This window comes from Pelophylax lessonae, assembly GCF_965119305.1.
Source record: "Pelophylax lessonae genome assembly, chromosome: 1".
NCBI lineage: Eukaryota > Metazoa > Chordata > Amphibia > Anura > Ranidae > Pelophylax > Pelophylax lessonae.
In genome coordinates, this window is record NC_138768.1 from 312,832,100 (window position 1) to 312,848,535 (window position 16,436).

The 16,436-nt window shown below is 44.0% G+C and overlaps 1 protein-coding gene across 1 annotated transcript in view; it reads right to left on the reverse strand.

Annotated features, from left to right (window-relative positions):
- ARHGEF40 (Rho guanine nucleotide exchange factor 40) overlaps positions 1–16,436 on the reverse strand; it is a 159,606-nt gene that overhangs the window by 101,046 nt on the left and 42,124 nt on the right. The window contains exon 4 of the mRNA XM_082266862.1: positions 2,409–2,579. Within this exon, the coding sequence (XP_082122988.1) occupies positions 2,409–2,579 (171 nt within the window). The remainder of the gene's footprint in view (positions 1–2,408; positions 2,580–16,436) is intronic.

Here is a 16,436-nt window from a genome sequence, read left to right on the forward strand (position 1 = left end):
TTTTTTTATTTTTTAATAAAGGAATTTTTAAAAACTCTTGTACTGTCTTTATTCAATTATACACTTTTTTGGTGAACGGGTAGGGGTACTATGTATACTCATTCACATGGGGGGAGCGGCATCTGGGTGGTTTCCAGATTCCGATAACCCCCCCGCCTGCAGACCCCCACAGCCCAGGGTTGTGGGTAAGAGATCCTTATCTCCATTAACATAGGGGCAATGTGCTTTGAGGTGGGGGGGGGGGGCAGGGCCCCGCTGCCCCAAAGCATCTCCCTATGTTGAGGGCATGTGGTCTGGTATGGTTCGGGGGGGGGAGGGCACTCACTTGTCCTCTCCTTTTTCTGACCAGCCGGGCTACAAGGTCAGACAGGGGTCTGGTATTGGGGTCCCCTCCAAATCCATATCAGACCTGAAGGGCCTGGTATAGATTGGGGGGGGACCCCACGTCGTTTTATTTCTTCTTTTTTTTTTTTTTTTTGCCGGCAATTGTTTTTTTTTTACATTGGGCTGATGACTCATTGGTTGTTAAGGACGCAGCAGCCAGCTTCCTGGCCAGCTTCTTAACATCCAGTTATAAACAGTATGTTAAAGAGAAAAAAAATTGTATTTAATAAAGCAGAACAAACAGCAGTGACAGTATGCCAATTGGATTTAGAAGTTTACTGTGTTCTCATCATTTAATATACTATTTCTGCTAACAAAAGGTTGATATACTCTCCAATTGCATTTTGAACTATTTACTGAATCAGCCTTATGGTGTAATAATAGATGCTGAAATCTGCAACACTACCACCAAAGAGAGAGGGAGCATATTGAAAGTATTCTGTCAACTAGAAGACAGCTGCAAGATATTTGGTTAATAAGAGAGTTGGACATACATCAATATGTGCAAATACAATTAAAAGATCCCATGCTGTGACATGGAACGGCTGGCATTCAGGCACAAAATTACTCAACTTTATATACTACATAGATAATGTGAGCCAGGCTATGAAAAGTTAACTATTAATGACACTCTTTTATGTGTATAAGGTAACTGTACCATTTTTTTTTTTTTTGGACGTAAGCAGTGCTCTAAAAAAAACAGCATGAAATGAAAGCAAGCAAAGTATATGTATAACTCTGTGTAGTAGTAAGGGCTTGTTCACATGTGTGGCCAGGGGGCAGTAAAATTGGCAGTGGAGCCATTTTTTACTGCCCCCTAACCACCCAACTAAACAAAAGCATGCATCTGCTCAGGGCAAAGGTAAACTTAAACGCCATGTTGCATTCGGCAAACAGCACCAAGCTTAGTGCATAATGGGTCAGCAGTTTCAGGGTAAAAGAGGTGAGAGGAGTCAACATATCACCTCCTCACCACCTGTCATACACCTCTGAACAGTGATTCATTGTGGAATGCATTTTCAGAAGAACGGCATGACCCCTAAGTGTATTTACTGTTCATGTACACTTTAGACATCCCATCCCTATTAAGATGGCCACAGTCACTCATTCTAAATGTTGCCTTTATTTATCTTACTGAAAGATCTATTTAACACTGTCATATTCTGTATCAGGGGTCTCAAAACTTTCTAAACAAAGGCCAGTTTACTGTCCTTCAGACTTAAGGGGGCGGGACTAGGGCCATTGGGAGTAGAAAATGTCCTGGCATCCAGTGGGAGTAAACAATGCCATGTCTTGTGTGGATGGGAGGAATAGCACCCCATCGTTGGTGTCCATGGAAAGAATTGTGACCCATTTTTCGTATCAATGGAAGGAGATGTGCCCCATGAATGGTGTCAATGGAAGGAATTGAGACCCATTTTTCGTATCAATGGAAGGAGATGTGCCCCATGAATAATGTCAATGGAAGGAATTGTGCCCCATCATTTAGTGTCAGTGGAAGGAATTGTGCCCCATCATTGTTGTCAATGGAAAGAATTGTGCCTCATTGTTGTTGTCAATGGAAAGAATTATGCCCCCTCGTGTGAGTCAATGGAAGGACTTGTGCCCCATCGTTGGTGTCAATGGAAGGAATTGTGATGGTGTCAGTGGGAGTAATAGTGCCCCATTGTTGGTGTCAGTAACAGGAATCATGCCCCATTGTTTGTTTCAGTGGATGGAATAGTGATCCAAGGGCCGTACAAAGGCAAGCAAAGGGCCGCATCTGGCTCCAGGGCCACAATTCGAAGACCTCTGCCCTATATGGCAGGTTACATTTATCAGACTTTCGGCCAGTCAAGGCTGATATTTCAATTATGGGTGGTTGATGGTGAGCTAAATCACTTGCAGAGATTACACTGTGAAGGTTCAACCCATCGGCATCTACCCAACATTTAAAACCACATTTGTGTTTTTCGTTGTTAAAAAAAAAAAAAATCACATTTCTAGCTGGACTAATCATTAAAATGAAAATGGAGGTTTCTCACCAGTCAGACAGAGGACCCCAGATTCCAATATGTCCCAGTTAACATTCTTGTGCAGACATTTGTAATCTGAAAAAAGAGGGGGTTGAGGAGAAGGACTTTGGAAAGAAGATGGATCTGGTTCTTTATCTACCAAACTGGTTGGTTCTTCCACTCCTGGTGAATTTTCTGCTTCTGGAAAAAAATAGTTATATTTAGAATCTTGGAAAAACAAATTCATATAGAAAGGCAAAATAATTCAAATGAATATATTTATGACTATGAATATCCTGACTAAGGGCTCAATCACACTGTCTGTGGTGAGCTGCACTGGATAAATGCAAGCCACCACTAGGGCACATAGAAAACATTTCTTGTGTTGGTGCTGGTGGTTGGCGATGGTGTGCAGCGCGTCAGCATTTTTCTGCTGTACACTTGATGGCACTGCATGTCACTGCTGTGTGAAGGCATGAATGAAGTGTCACTTCAAATAAAGCTAAAAAGTTAGAAGTATGATGTGTTGAAACGCACATTGCACTGCTGCCTGTCAGAGCTCACACTGACAGCTGCCCGCATGCTTGTAAGATCCTGGCACTCTCAGTGCCTTTCTATCACCTCATTTCCGGGTTGCGTTCCACCACTCAGGTAGGTGGAACGCATATAGGTGTGTATTCCTTTAACAGTGCTGACGTCATCATCAGGCGCCGCACTGAGCGGCTATTTCAACTGACGGTCTGCACTCACACATTGTTCGTGCAACCGCTCCTGATATCTGCCTAACCTGACGCTGCCAAATCTTCCAGCTACATACCCTATACCTGGATTGACCGGAGCCTCGCTACCTTGTCCTACACTCCCTCACTACTGGCTATTGATAAGTACCCCACAGGGGACCCCCTCTTATCAACAACGCTTGCTATCTATACCTGCTTATAAGAACTATTGCTAGCTCTAGGATACATGCTCTCCAGTATCTACCATCTGCATTTCTAAACATAGATTGCTAGCTCTTGTGCCTATTATATGTTACAACCTGCATTACTGAACTAAGCTTAGCAACTCCTGTACATCTTGCTTGCTATTATCTATCACCTGTTGATTGTACTAGATTGCTAGCTCTTGTGATTGCTATCTATCATCATCTACTATCACTCCTGTAACATCACTATCTGAGTGCTTATCATCATCTATTATCACTCCTCAGAGCCTATACCTTCAGTGTATCATTTCACTACTACTTGCATAATTACTATCACTCCTGCAACATCATTATCTGAGTGTTTGTATATGTGCATACTGAATCAGGCTGAACCACTATGATGAGTCAAGAGAGTTGGATCAGGTGATTTAACAAGATCTCTACAAGACTACTGAGTGGAAATCTGCAGCTGCAAATCCAGTATCCTTGAGCTAAAACCCAGAGCGTTACAATGCTTTTACCACGTGGGCTAACGTGAACCTGACTTAAGGTCTGTGTTGAAAAGCTTACGGCTTATGTTGATGCCATCAGTTTAACATGCTTCTGAGATCATTCAGAATTTGTTGACACATGCATTTTACCTGAAATTTAACTTCCTCAGACCTGCATTTGACCTGCTTTAAGGGGGGATTCTCTGAAAATTGTATAGGAATGAAAAACCTGTCTAACATTAATAAAAGCCCATCAACACAGGCCCTAGCTCCCTAGTTTAGACTAAAGAGTGTCCACAGTGGAATGGGAATTGGAAGGTGAAGATAGAATCCAAAGCTCTATAACAATGGCCAAGATTATACTGTACCGTGAAGCAAACTGACACACACTGATGTTTGACTACGGAAGACTGCAGATAACCAGGTACAACTTATGTAGGAGGATTTGTTTAATCTCTGTGTATCACCTGAGGCCAGTCACTTCACTGGGATTTAGAACCACTTTAAGGATCAGTTCATCTCAAAACTGATATTGCAGCTATGGGTGAACCATGAAGTTCTAAATCACACAATGGCTTGTTATGTATTTTTGGAACTCCAATAGTAAGATTTCCTTGCTAGTGTTCATGTCTGTAGTGGATCATTCATCTACTACTGCAGTAGAAAGAGGCTAGTTCCAAAAAATCAGCTTTAATATGTAAAACAATCATGTGGGCTACTAAGGCACATATTAGTGTTTGTTACCCTAAAAAAGCATGTTATATAGCACAGTGCTTGTGCTGTGTAATTTGGCCCCTTCTATCACCTGAAATACCTGGCTGATCCTGCCTGGCTATACACTCCACCCTGTAAACTGACTACGGTTTATCATGGCTGCTGAGCCCTGACACCGTGGTCAGTTTACGTGCCTCCATCATCCGCAGCTCTCATGTCTGCCAGGCAGAGAAGATAGCCAAGGAGTCACGTGAGCACTGGGAGACACTCTGAGATAAGGTATAAACAGCATTTTTTTTTTTATATAGCACATACATTAAATAATAGATGGGATGCCATGATCATAGTATAGTGGGTTAACTGCATGTTTTATTGTACAATATTTCTTCATTAGTCAGGCTATCATTTGCCTGGCTAGTAAGTAATAATTATTTTTCGGAGGTAGAGACATTTTGGTGCTTTAGCGATATATATTTTAATTAATAAAAGCAGTATTATGCTATGTTAGGTTTCTGTGTTTTAGATCTTTCGTATATACGTTGTGGGATATACTGAGATTTTAGAGGAGGTGATTTGAGTGCCATTTTACCCATCTGAGAACAATGCTCTTTTGACCTACCTATAAGTTGGAAGTTGGCAGTCAGTGAGTGCGCTTGGTAAGGGTGCACGAGATGAACACTATTGGGACATTTTCATTGATGCAGGGGAAGCTTTGATTATTGCAATTACCGGTATGGAATTTTCACAAAATTTATATCCCATTTTGAACATGCAGTTTATTAATAATACTTTTTCCACTTTATTTCATTTGAATTTGTATTATTTCGTCACTGTTGGATGTATTATATATGAGGGGCAATTTATGAGCACATTGTGATTAATCGCTGCTCTTTGTAATATGGTTTGTATTGTGGTTTGAGCAGCAGCTTTGGGGTTGGGTATTCATGAGCAGTGTTTATTCTGTGTTATACTTAAACCTTGGGAATATTTTTGGAAAATTAAAATTAAAATTTGGTTTCAAACATTATCATTATTTTGCCTTTTATAGTAAACCCTAAGTTCTCCCCAGGATCTATAGAGTATCAGGAATTGAGTGACGGAGGTTTCTCAAAGGAACCTCTTTTGGAGCTAAACAAGCAATTGATCGCCTTATGGAATTGAAGGAGAAGACGGGTATCGCAGATAAACTTGTTTTTAATTATGGGCAGATGCAAGATTATCCTAGGAAGAATAAGCAATTAGGTGAAAAAAACTCAGGGTATAATTAACTCGATTTTGGAAATCTTTCCCAAAAGCAATGTAAACAGTGAATTTTCGTTAATGTGCATTTTATGAGATGTTAATGAAGTCATAAGATAAAAAAGTAGACAATTTTAATAAAGCATAACAGTAAGTGTTTACAACACACACACAAAAAAAAGAGTTCATTTGGAGATGAGGTACACCAGCGTTGGTGAGACTACAATATGTACTGATTTGAAAAAAACAACTTTTAACCTCCCTGGCGGTATGATTGTTTTTAGGTGCTGAAAGCGGTACCATTATTTTTGTTAGTAATTCTTAAGGACGAGCAGCCCAAACCAACTATTTACATACTAATTTTTTTTACTGTGCGTTCTTCTTTATAACATCTCGGGTATGTTAAAGTTTGAAACACAAAATCATAAATTATAATATAATAAATAACTATAAAGAAGTTAAAGTATATACAGTGGTGATCGAAAGTTTGGGCACCCCAGGTAAAAATGTGTATTAATGTTCATAAAGAAGCCAAGGAAAGATGGAAAAATCTCCAAAAGGCATCAAATTACAGATTAGACATTCTTATAATATGTCAACAAAAGTTAGATTTTATTTCCATCATTGACACTTTCAAAATAACAGAAAACAAAAAAATGGCATCTGCAAAAGTTTGGGCACCCTGCAGAATTTATAGCATGCACTGCCCCCTTTGCCAGGCTGAGACCTGCCAGTGTCATGGATTGTTCTCAATCATCGTCTGGGAAGACCAGGTGATGTCAATCTCAAAGGTTTTAAATGCCCAGACTCATCTGACCTTGCCCCAACAATCAGCACCATGGGATCTTCTAAGCAGTTGTCTAGAAAACTGAAACTGAAAATAGTTGACGCTCACAAAGCTGGAGAAGGCTATAAGAAGATAGCAAAGCGTTTTCAGATGTCAATATCCTCTGTTCGGAACGTAATTAGGAAATGGCAGTCATCAGGAAAAGTGGAAGTTAAAGCAAGATCTGGAAGACCAAGAAAAATATCAGACAGAACAGCTCGCAGGATTGTGAGAAAAACAATTCAAAACCCACGTTTGACGGCACGATCCCTCCAGAAAGATCTGGCAGACACTGGAGTTGTGGTACACTATTCCACTATAAAGAGATACTTGTAAAAATATGGTCTTCATGGAAGAGTCATCAGAAGAAAACCTTTTCTACGTCCTCACCACAAATATCAACGTTTGAACTTTGCAAATGAACATATAGACAAGCCTGATGCATTTTGGATATAAGTACTGTGGACCGATGAGGTTAAAATCCAATTTTTTTGCCGGAATGAGCAAAGGTACGTTTGGAGAAGAAGGGGCACAGAATTTAATGAAAAGAACCTCTGTCCAACTGTAAAGCATGGGGGGTGGATCAATCATGCTTTGGGGTTGTATTGCAGCCAGTGGCACAGGGAACATCTCACGAGTAGAAGGAAAAATGGATTCAATAAAATTTCAGCAAATTTTGGATGGTAACTTGATGCCATCTGTGAAAAAGCTGAAGTTAAAGAGAGGATGGATGCTACAAATGGATAATGATCCTAAACACACCTCGAAATCCACGGGGGATTACATCAAGAGGCGTAAACTGAAGGTTTTGCCATGGCCTTCACAATCTCCTGACCTCAACATAATTGGAAATCTATGGGTAGACCTTAAAAGAGCAGTACGTGACAGACAGCCCAGAAATCTCAAAGAACTGGAAGACTTTTGTAAGGAAGAATGGGCAAAGATACCTCAAACAAGAATTGAAAGACTCTTTGCTGGCTGCAAAAAGCATTTACAAGCTGTGATACTTGCCAAAGGGGGCAGTACAAGATATAAACTCTGCAGGGTGCCCAAACTTTTGCAGACACCATTTTTTTGTTTTCTATCATTTTGAAAGTGTAAATGATGGAAATAAAATCTAACTTTTGTTGACATATTATAAGAATGTCTAATTTGTAATTTGATGCCTTGTGGAGATTTTTCCATCTTTCCTTGGCTTCTTTATGCACATTAATACAAAATATATATATACATATATATATATACATATATGTATATATATATATATATATATATATATATGTGTGTGTGTGTGTGTGTGTATACATATATATAGATATACATATATATATATATATATATATATATACACACACATTTTTATATATATATATATATATATATATATATCTATATATATATACACACTGTGGCAGGGCACATGGATCCGTGGTCGACGGAAGATACGTGTCACCGAGGTTCCTGGCCTCGGTGAGATAAGAGCCGGTAATTCTGTGTCAGCAGCAGCTAGTGCTGTTTGACATTTTTCTATTTTAGTATGGCTGCAAAGCCGAATCCGGGCCGGCTCTTATTGGGAGCAGTTAAGGTATGGGTGGGTGGCTGCTCCCCACGCTCCAGGCCAGGTCTTGCCTGGGGTTTATAAGGCAGACAGCCTAACAGGTGATTGAGATTTGTCTCCAGGCACCAGAAGGCTGTGGAAGTGAGTGTTGAGGCTGGAAAGCTTACAAGCAGATGAGCTGACCCATTGCTGTGTGTGAACAGCACCAAAGGGACACAGGTGAATGGACTTGTTGCTGTGCTTAAACCTGCCTTTAAGACTGTCAGTTTTCCTTTTTGTTGGGTGTGAGTTAACACCAAGAAAGACTGTTACTTTTGTGTTCCTGAAGTGTAAATAAAACACTCCTGATTTACTTTGAAGAACCATCTGTTTTGCCTCTATACTGCACCCGCAAATCCTACCTACCAGAGCAAATCCCCACAACACATATATATATATACACACACATTTATATATATATATATATATATATATATAGATAGTAAAACTGCAGGAAAGGGCACTGGGGGCAAACTAATGTCAATTTATTTTATTTTGTAATGTAATCAAATAGGATTACAATATATCAGTGTGTTTGTGTGTTTTACTATTTGAATTTGCCACCGGTTCCACCACCCTGCAAGCGTCAAGTCGCAGGAGACGGAAGCCGGGGCTCACAACATTGGGCGTGTGCTGCAGGGACACATCGCGGGATACCGGGGACAAGGTAAGTAACCTCTACCAGGATCCAGCGATGCTCCCTGGCGGTACCCCAAGTGTGGCTCGGGGTTACCGCTAATGGCACTAAAATTCCACCCCGAGCAAAACTCGGGAATACCGCTAAGGAGGTTAAAAAGTATATAGAATATACTGGCCAAAAAAAAGTTGCCACCAAAAAAAAAAAAAAAAAAAAAAAGGTCACACACTCTAATATTTAGTTGGCTTCGATTACGGCATGCATTCACAATGGCACTGGTTTGATAAGCTTCTGCAATGTCACAAGATTTATTTCCATCCAGTGTTGCATTAATTTTTCACCAACATCTTGTATTGATGATGGGAGAGTTGAACCACTGCACAAAGCTTTCTCCAGCACATCCCAAAGATTCTCAATGGGGTTAAGTTCTGGACTCTGTGGTGGCCAAACCACATGTGAAAAATATGTCTCATGCTCCCTGAACCATTCTCACAATTTGAGCCCGATAAATCCTGGCAATGTCATCTTGGAATATGCCCGTGCCATCAGGGAAGAAAAAATCCATTGATGGATGTAACGGCTACCCTTGTGGTGAGAGGGTATCAGCCGTTGGAGACGTCCTCTTTCCCAGCAAGTCCCTGTATAGTAATGGAGTAGTATAATCCCAACCATAAGATCCAGGAGGAGAGTCAGGTTCAGCTGTTGAACGACCGGGTAATAATGCAGTAAAATCCCCCTCCAGGAACGAGACACGGCTACGTTTGAAGGGTCAAGAAAAACAACTCTTTATTGAAACAAGAATACAGGCTTTTATACACCTGGGGAGTATATCAGACACTACTTAAACAATGGCCCGACATCCACCCAGACAAATAGGTAAGGTCATTACCACACTTAACAAAAACTGCTTCAGCCCAAATCAACATAATGTAGACAAAAGCGCATTGTTAATCAGCAGACATTCCGTCTCTAGGCTGGCCATACCTTGACTTCATGGAATGTCCATATAAGGAGTCACTTCCTGGGGCTCACAGTGCAAAGAGAGATATGATAGCAGGGAGTGTAAATAACCGAAGGGTTGCTGGGAAATCCTTCACACACATGAACCAGGTAAGCACAAATATTCTCTGTCAAATGTAAGGTTCTGTTACAATGGAATAGCCTGTTCATTCAGTATATTCAGGTAGTCAGCTGACCTCATTCTTTGGGCAAATGCAGTAACTATCCAATCGGATAATTACTGCATGCTTAGTTTAGTTAGTTGCTTTGTTAGTTCCAGGTGGCAACTTTTTTTTTTGGCCAGGCAGTGTATATTTCTATTGATAGATATAATAAAATATATCAAATATACCAAAAAATTAATAACAGGTGCTTAAAATGTTAGCCATCATTCCAGATCTAAGTAACATGTTAAATTAGTTTGGCAAGATTAAGAAGTTCTGGAATAAATTAAATTAAAATTGTAGTTTTTTCCTCGAATAATACAGGGCCCTTATAAAGATCTATAGTATTGAGCAACTGGTTGAAAAGGGAATCACCACAGGTCACTGACGTACAAAAACATTTGTCTCGCTATATTAGGCCCTGTTAAATCCTGAGCGTTTTGAAATGGCGAGCAGAATTATTTCTTAATCGCACCCCCCAACGCTAAATGATTTTGCTTAAATAAATATTTAATGAAATGATGAACCTTGAGGCCGAACACTTTATTCACTTTTGAACTTTGAAAAGGTATGAACAGAGGATGAGGTGGCAGCCTTACAAAGCTTGGCTACAGAGGCATAGTGCCGAAATACCCAGGAAACTCCTAACAAACTTATGGAATGGGCGTATAAAAGAGCAGGAAGAGGTTTGTTCTTGAGAGTGTAAGGTCTAGAAATAAGACTTCTTATCCATCTGATGATGGTAAACATGAAAGTAGGGTATCCCTTGGAAAAACAGGAAAAATAGGAATTCTGTCTGTCTCATCAAAGCGGTAGCTTTGAGGTAGATTGTAAGATTGTAATGGCTCTGACTACGTTCAGGTAATGAAGAGAGATTTCCTTTGAATGCTTTGGAGCAGGGCATAAGGAAGGTAGGACTATGTCCTTCTTGAGGTGTAAGACAACCTTGTTTTTGTGAAGTAGGAGGGAGGGCTCCTTACAAGAAAGAGCTGCCAACTCAGAGACATGTCTAACACAAGTGATAGCAAACAAAAAAGCTACTTTGTGGGAGAGGTCATCTAATGGAATATTCCTGCTGGGTTCCAAGGGTGGTTTCAGCAGGGCAGAAAGCACCAAGTTGAGATCCCAAGGAAGAACAGGGTTCTGCAATGGGGGCCTAATGTGAGGTAGACCTTGAAGAAACATGTTTACAAGGGAGAGCAAAGCCAGAGATCCTGGATAACCTTTCCCTTCAGAGTGCTTAAGGCCATGTTCTGGTCAAGACCTGCTTGTAGGAAGGACAAAATATGAGAGCACAGAGTAATCTCTGGGATTGAAGTGCCTGCGTTCCCACCAGGCAAAAAAGGATTTCCAGGTACAATAGAAGATCTTCCTGGAAGTGGCTTTCCTTGCTTTTAGCAAGGTAGAAATAACAGACTCAGCTACCCCTCTATCTTTTAATGCCTGGACTTCAATAGTCATGCCATTGAAACTAGAGACTGAGAATCAGAATGAAATAGAGGGCCCTGAAAAAGCAGATCTGGCCTGCTGGGAGAGGCCAAGGGTCATCTGTTAAAAGTCTGAGTAGTTTGTGTACCAGGTTCTTCTGGGCCAGCTTGATGCATTGAGAATCACTTTTTTTCTCTCTTGCTCTATCTTTTTGAGCAGACGAGGCAAGTTTCATATTGGTGGGATGGCTTAGATTAGCTTGAACTGTATCAGGGAATGATCAAGGCATCTGAGGCCAGTGCCAGATGATCCTTGGTCCTGGTTTCAAACAGAGGTAGTTTATGATGCCCCTATCAGATTAAAAATATCTGGGTTAACAGCGCATTCCCCTTGATCCAAGCAGTGGTAGTACGCTTTCCAGTTGTTAACTCCTGTGGACTGCAGAGATCCCTGGACAGTTTGTTTCTGTCCAGGAGGATCTGGTTTGCTTCCTTCAAGGAGGAACGACTCCTGGTGCCCTCTTGGAGGCTGATGTAGGCCACAGCTGCAGCATTGTCTGACTGCACCCTGAATGAGTGTCCTCGCAGATGGAGGGGTCTAGTATTGCAAAGCCCCCCAAATTGCTCTGAGCACCAGCATATTGATCAGAAGCTTGGCTTCCACAGGTGACCATGATCCCTGGACAGTGGGGGACTGGAAAACTCCTCCCCAGTCTAAAAAACTGGCATCTGCTGTTATCACTTTCCAGTGATAAGGAAAAAAAGACTTACCTATTGGTAAGGCTGGGCTGGAGATTAGAGTTGAGCGGACACCTGGATGTCCGTGTTCGGCGGGTTCGGCCGAACTTTAAAAAAAAGTCCGGGTCCGTGTCCCGGACTTTTGCCGAACTTTTCCCGAACACCGAACCCCATTGAAGTCAATGGGGACCCGAACTTTCAGGCACTAAAATGGCTCTAAAACACCAATGGAAAGGGCTAGAGTGCTGCAAATGGCAGCAAAACGTAGTTAAGAGCATGGCAAGTGCTCTGCCACCAAATGTGGATAGGGAAATAACTTAAAACAACAAAAAAAAAACAGAAAAATAAAACAATGTTCTTCATCTCTGAAGGACGAGGCCCATATGGAGTAGGAGGGAGGTTGAGGTGGTGGTGGATGTGGCGGTCTCATAGGCGTGCACACAGGGTGTGCCGGATGTGCCTGGGCACACCCTAATCACCTAGGGCACATAGCATTATCGCTCTGTTTTCCAGTGAGGAGATGGGAAAGATCTCCCTCGGACCTGCTCTGCTCTATTTCACTTTGCCAGCAGGGAGAGTAATGTATCAGGGCCATGTACATGTAGGCAAACACATGCATGTGTATTTAAACTTTGGGGTGCACACCCTAATGCAATAGGCTGTGCACACCTATGGGCGGTGTAGGTGGAAGCGGCGGTGGAGGAGGACCAGGGCCGGATTAAGAGCATCATGGGCTTGGTGCTGAGGATTTTGAAGGGCCTTAAGGGCCGTGCCTTGGCATGCACCCAGAGGAGGAAGGGTGCAGCCATGCATGCCTAATTCAACATGGGATGCTGTCTCTGAAGCCCATAAACACATCCATACATCGACAACTGTCCCTCCTTGTCCGGCCTTCGTGCTGTGTGCGGAGGTTCTGAGGGAGCTGCCTGGGGAAGCGAGCATAGAAGCCAGACTTCTGTGTTTACAAGTGACAGAAGAGCGGTAACAGTGAATATGGCCAACCCGGGGCCTATATAAAGTTAGGGGCCTGGAGCTGCAGCTCCAATAGCCCCTACGTTAATCTGGCCCTGAGGAGGACGAGGTAGCCAACACTGCTTCTTTTCACAAATTTTAAATGAGGGTACACCCCAAAAGAGTGAGAAAGAGCAAAAATGGAACAATGGCTGGGTAAGGTCGGTATCCATCGCTATTCTGCACAAGGTACGGAAAAGTCCCGTGGGATCCATGCCTGGTTCATTTTAATGAACATGAGCTTGTCCACATAGTCTCTGGACAGGCGGCTGCGCTTGTCTGTGATAACGCCCCCAGCTGTGCTAAATACCCGTTCAGATAATACACTGGCTGCAGGGCACGCCAGCACCTCCAAGGCGTAAAGGGCAAGCTCAGGCCATGTGCCCAACTTGGAGACCCAGAAGTTGAAGGGGGCAGACCCCTCATTCAGTACGTCTAGGCGTGTGCACACATACTGCTCCACCATGTTGGTGAAATGCTGCCTCCTGCTAAGACGTTCCATATGAGCTGCTGGTGCTGCTGTTTGTTGTGGCGTGCTGACAAAGCTTTTCCACATTTCGGCCATGCTAACCCTGCCTTCTGAGGTGCTGGCGGTGCCCTGGTTGCGTTGGCGACCTCTTCCTCCTCCTCCTCCTCTGCCTTGTGCTTCCACTGTGGCCCCGCTGTCAGGTGGGAATGCCAGCAGCATCGCGTCTACCAGCGTGCGCTTGTACTCACGCATCTTGCGATCGCGCTCCAGTGAGTGAATTAAGGACGGTACGTTGACACAGGTCTCGCATGGAGGCCCAGTTATTGGTGGTGAAGTGGTGCTGTTCCGCAGAGCGACTCACGCGTGCGTGCTGCAGCTGAAACTCCACTATGGCCTGCTGCTGCTCGCACAGTCTTTGCAGCATGTGCAAGGTGAAGTTCCACCTTGTGGGCACGTGACATATGAGGCGGTGAGCGGGAAGGCCGAAGTTACGCTGCAGCGCTGACAGGCGAGCAGCAGCAGGGTGAGAACGCCGAAAGTGCGCACAGACGGCCCGCACTTTCTGCAGCAGCTCTGACATATCGGGGTAGTTTTTAAGGAACCTCTGCACCACCAAATTCAGCACATGCGCCAGGCAAGGGATGTGCGTCAAACCGGCTAGGCCCAGAGCTGCTATGAGATTTTGCCCGTTATCGCACACCACCAGGCCGGGCTTGAGGCTCGCTGGCAGCAACCACTCATTTGTCTGCTGTTCCATGCTCCTCCACAACTCCTGCGCGGTGTGTGGTTTGTCCCCCAAACAGGCAAGTTTTAAAACTGCCTGCTGTCGTTTACCCCTGGCCGTGCTGAAGTTGGTGGTGAAGGTGTTACGCTGTCCGGATGAGGAGGCGGTAGAGGATGAGGAAGCGGAGTAGGAGGAGTTAGGAACAGGAGGCAAACTAAAGCGCCCTGCAATCCTCGGTGGTGGAAGGACATGCGCCAAATTGCTATCCGCCTCAGGCCCATCCGCCACTGCATTTACCCAGTGTGCCGTTAGGGAGATATAACGCCCCTGACCGTGCTTACTGGTCCACGTATCGGTAGTTAGGTGGACCTTGCCACAGATGGCGTTGCGCAGTGCACACCTGATTTTTTCCCCCACTTGGTTGTGCAGGGAAGGGATGGCTTGCCTGGAAAAGTAGTGGCGGCTGGGCACGACGTACTGTGGGACAGCCACTGACATAAGTTTTTTAAAACTGTGCGTCTCCACCAGACGGAATGACAGCATTTCAAAGGCCAAGAATTTTGAAATGCTGGCATTCAGGGCCAGGGATCGCGGGTGGGTAGGGGGGTACTTCCTCTTCCTCTCAAGTGTTTGGGAGATGGAAAGCTGAACGCTTCCACAGGACATTGTGGAGATGGTTGGTGACCCAGGTGGTGGTGTTGCTGACAGATCCTCTGTTTGCGGGGTGGCAGGTGCCGGTATCACTACAGATGTGGCTGGAGCGGCCGAGACTGCAGCAGAAGAGGAAGCAGGATGAGCCAGAGACGTTTCTTGGTTTTGAAGGTGTCTACTCCACTGCAGCTCGTGCTTTGCACTTAGATGCCTGATCATGCAGGTTGTGCTCAGGTTGAGAAGGTTTATGCCTCGCTTCAGGCTCTGATTGCACAGGGTGCAAACCACTCGTGTCCTGTCATCAGCACATTTTCTAAAGAACTTCCACGCTAGAGAACTCCTTTGAGCTGACTTTGGTGCGCTCGTTCCCTTGCTGCGTTGGGCAGTAGCAGGCGTAGTGTCTAGGGCACGGCCGCTACGCTTCTGCACCCTGCTCCCTCTTCTGCTGTGCTGGTGGCTCTGTGCGACCACCGCCTCTTCCACCAAACTACTCAGGTCACCTGCATGACGTTCATTCCATGTGGGTTCGAGGACCTCATCGTCCTCCACATCATCTTCCACCCAGTCTTCACCCCTGCCCTCCTTGTCGGTCTCCACAAAGCTGAACGCCGCAGCAGTTGGCACCTGCAATTCGTCATCATCGGAGACGTGCTGCGATGGTCCTTGCATGTACTCATCTTGAGAAATAAGTGGTTGGGCATCGCTGCACTCAATCTCTTCCACTTCTGGGGCAGGGCTAGGTGGATGGCCCTGGGAAACCCTGCTGACAAAGTCCTCAAAAAGAACAAGAGACTGCTGTATAGATTGGGGCTCAGACTGCTTGCCTGATTTCCAAGGGGGTGAGGTGAAAGACGGTTGGACATTGGCTGCAGGTGCCAACTCTGACCTTTCTGCAGTAGACTGGGTGGGAGACAATGTGAAGGAACTGGAGGCACTGTCAGCAACCCAATCTACTATCGCCTGTACTTCTTCAGGCCTCATCCCGTCTAGAGGCGCATTATGCCCTACCAAATACTGCTGCAGGTTCTGTCGCCTACTCACACTTGTGGAAGGTATTTCACTTGTGCGTGTAGCTGGCACAGATCGACCACGTCCTCTCCTTGCAACAGGAGCTCTACCAGCAGCACCACGGCCCCTATTTGACGGTCTCCTCATATTTCTGTAATTTATGATCTTGCCCTAGAAAGGTGTTTATTGAATAGCGGAACAAAACAACAACAGTATCGCACGGGTGTATCTGACAGTCAAATATGCAAACTATGCCGCAATTTAATGTTTTTTACCCCAAAAGGGTGTATATTGAATAGCGGAATAGGAAAAAGGATAAAAAAACGGTGTATCTCACACGTACAAACACAGACTAGGCCCCGATTAAAATTTTTTGTACCCTAAAGGGAGGATGAGGAAGAGGAGTAGGAGGAGTTGGGAACAGGAGGCAAACTGAAG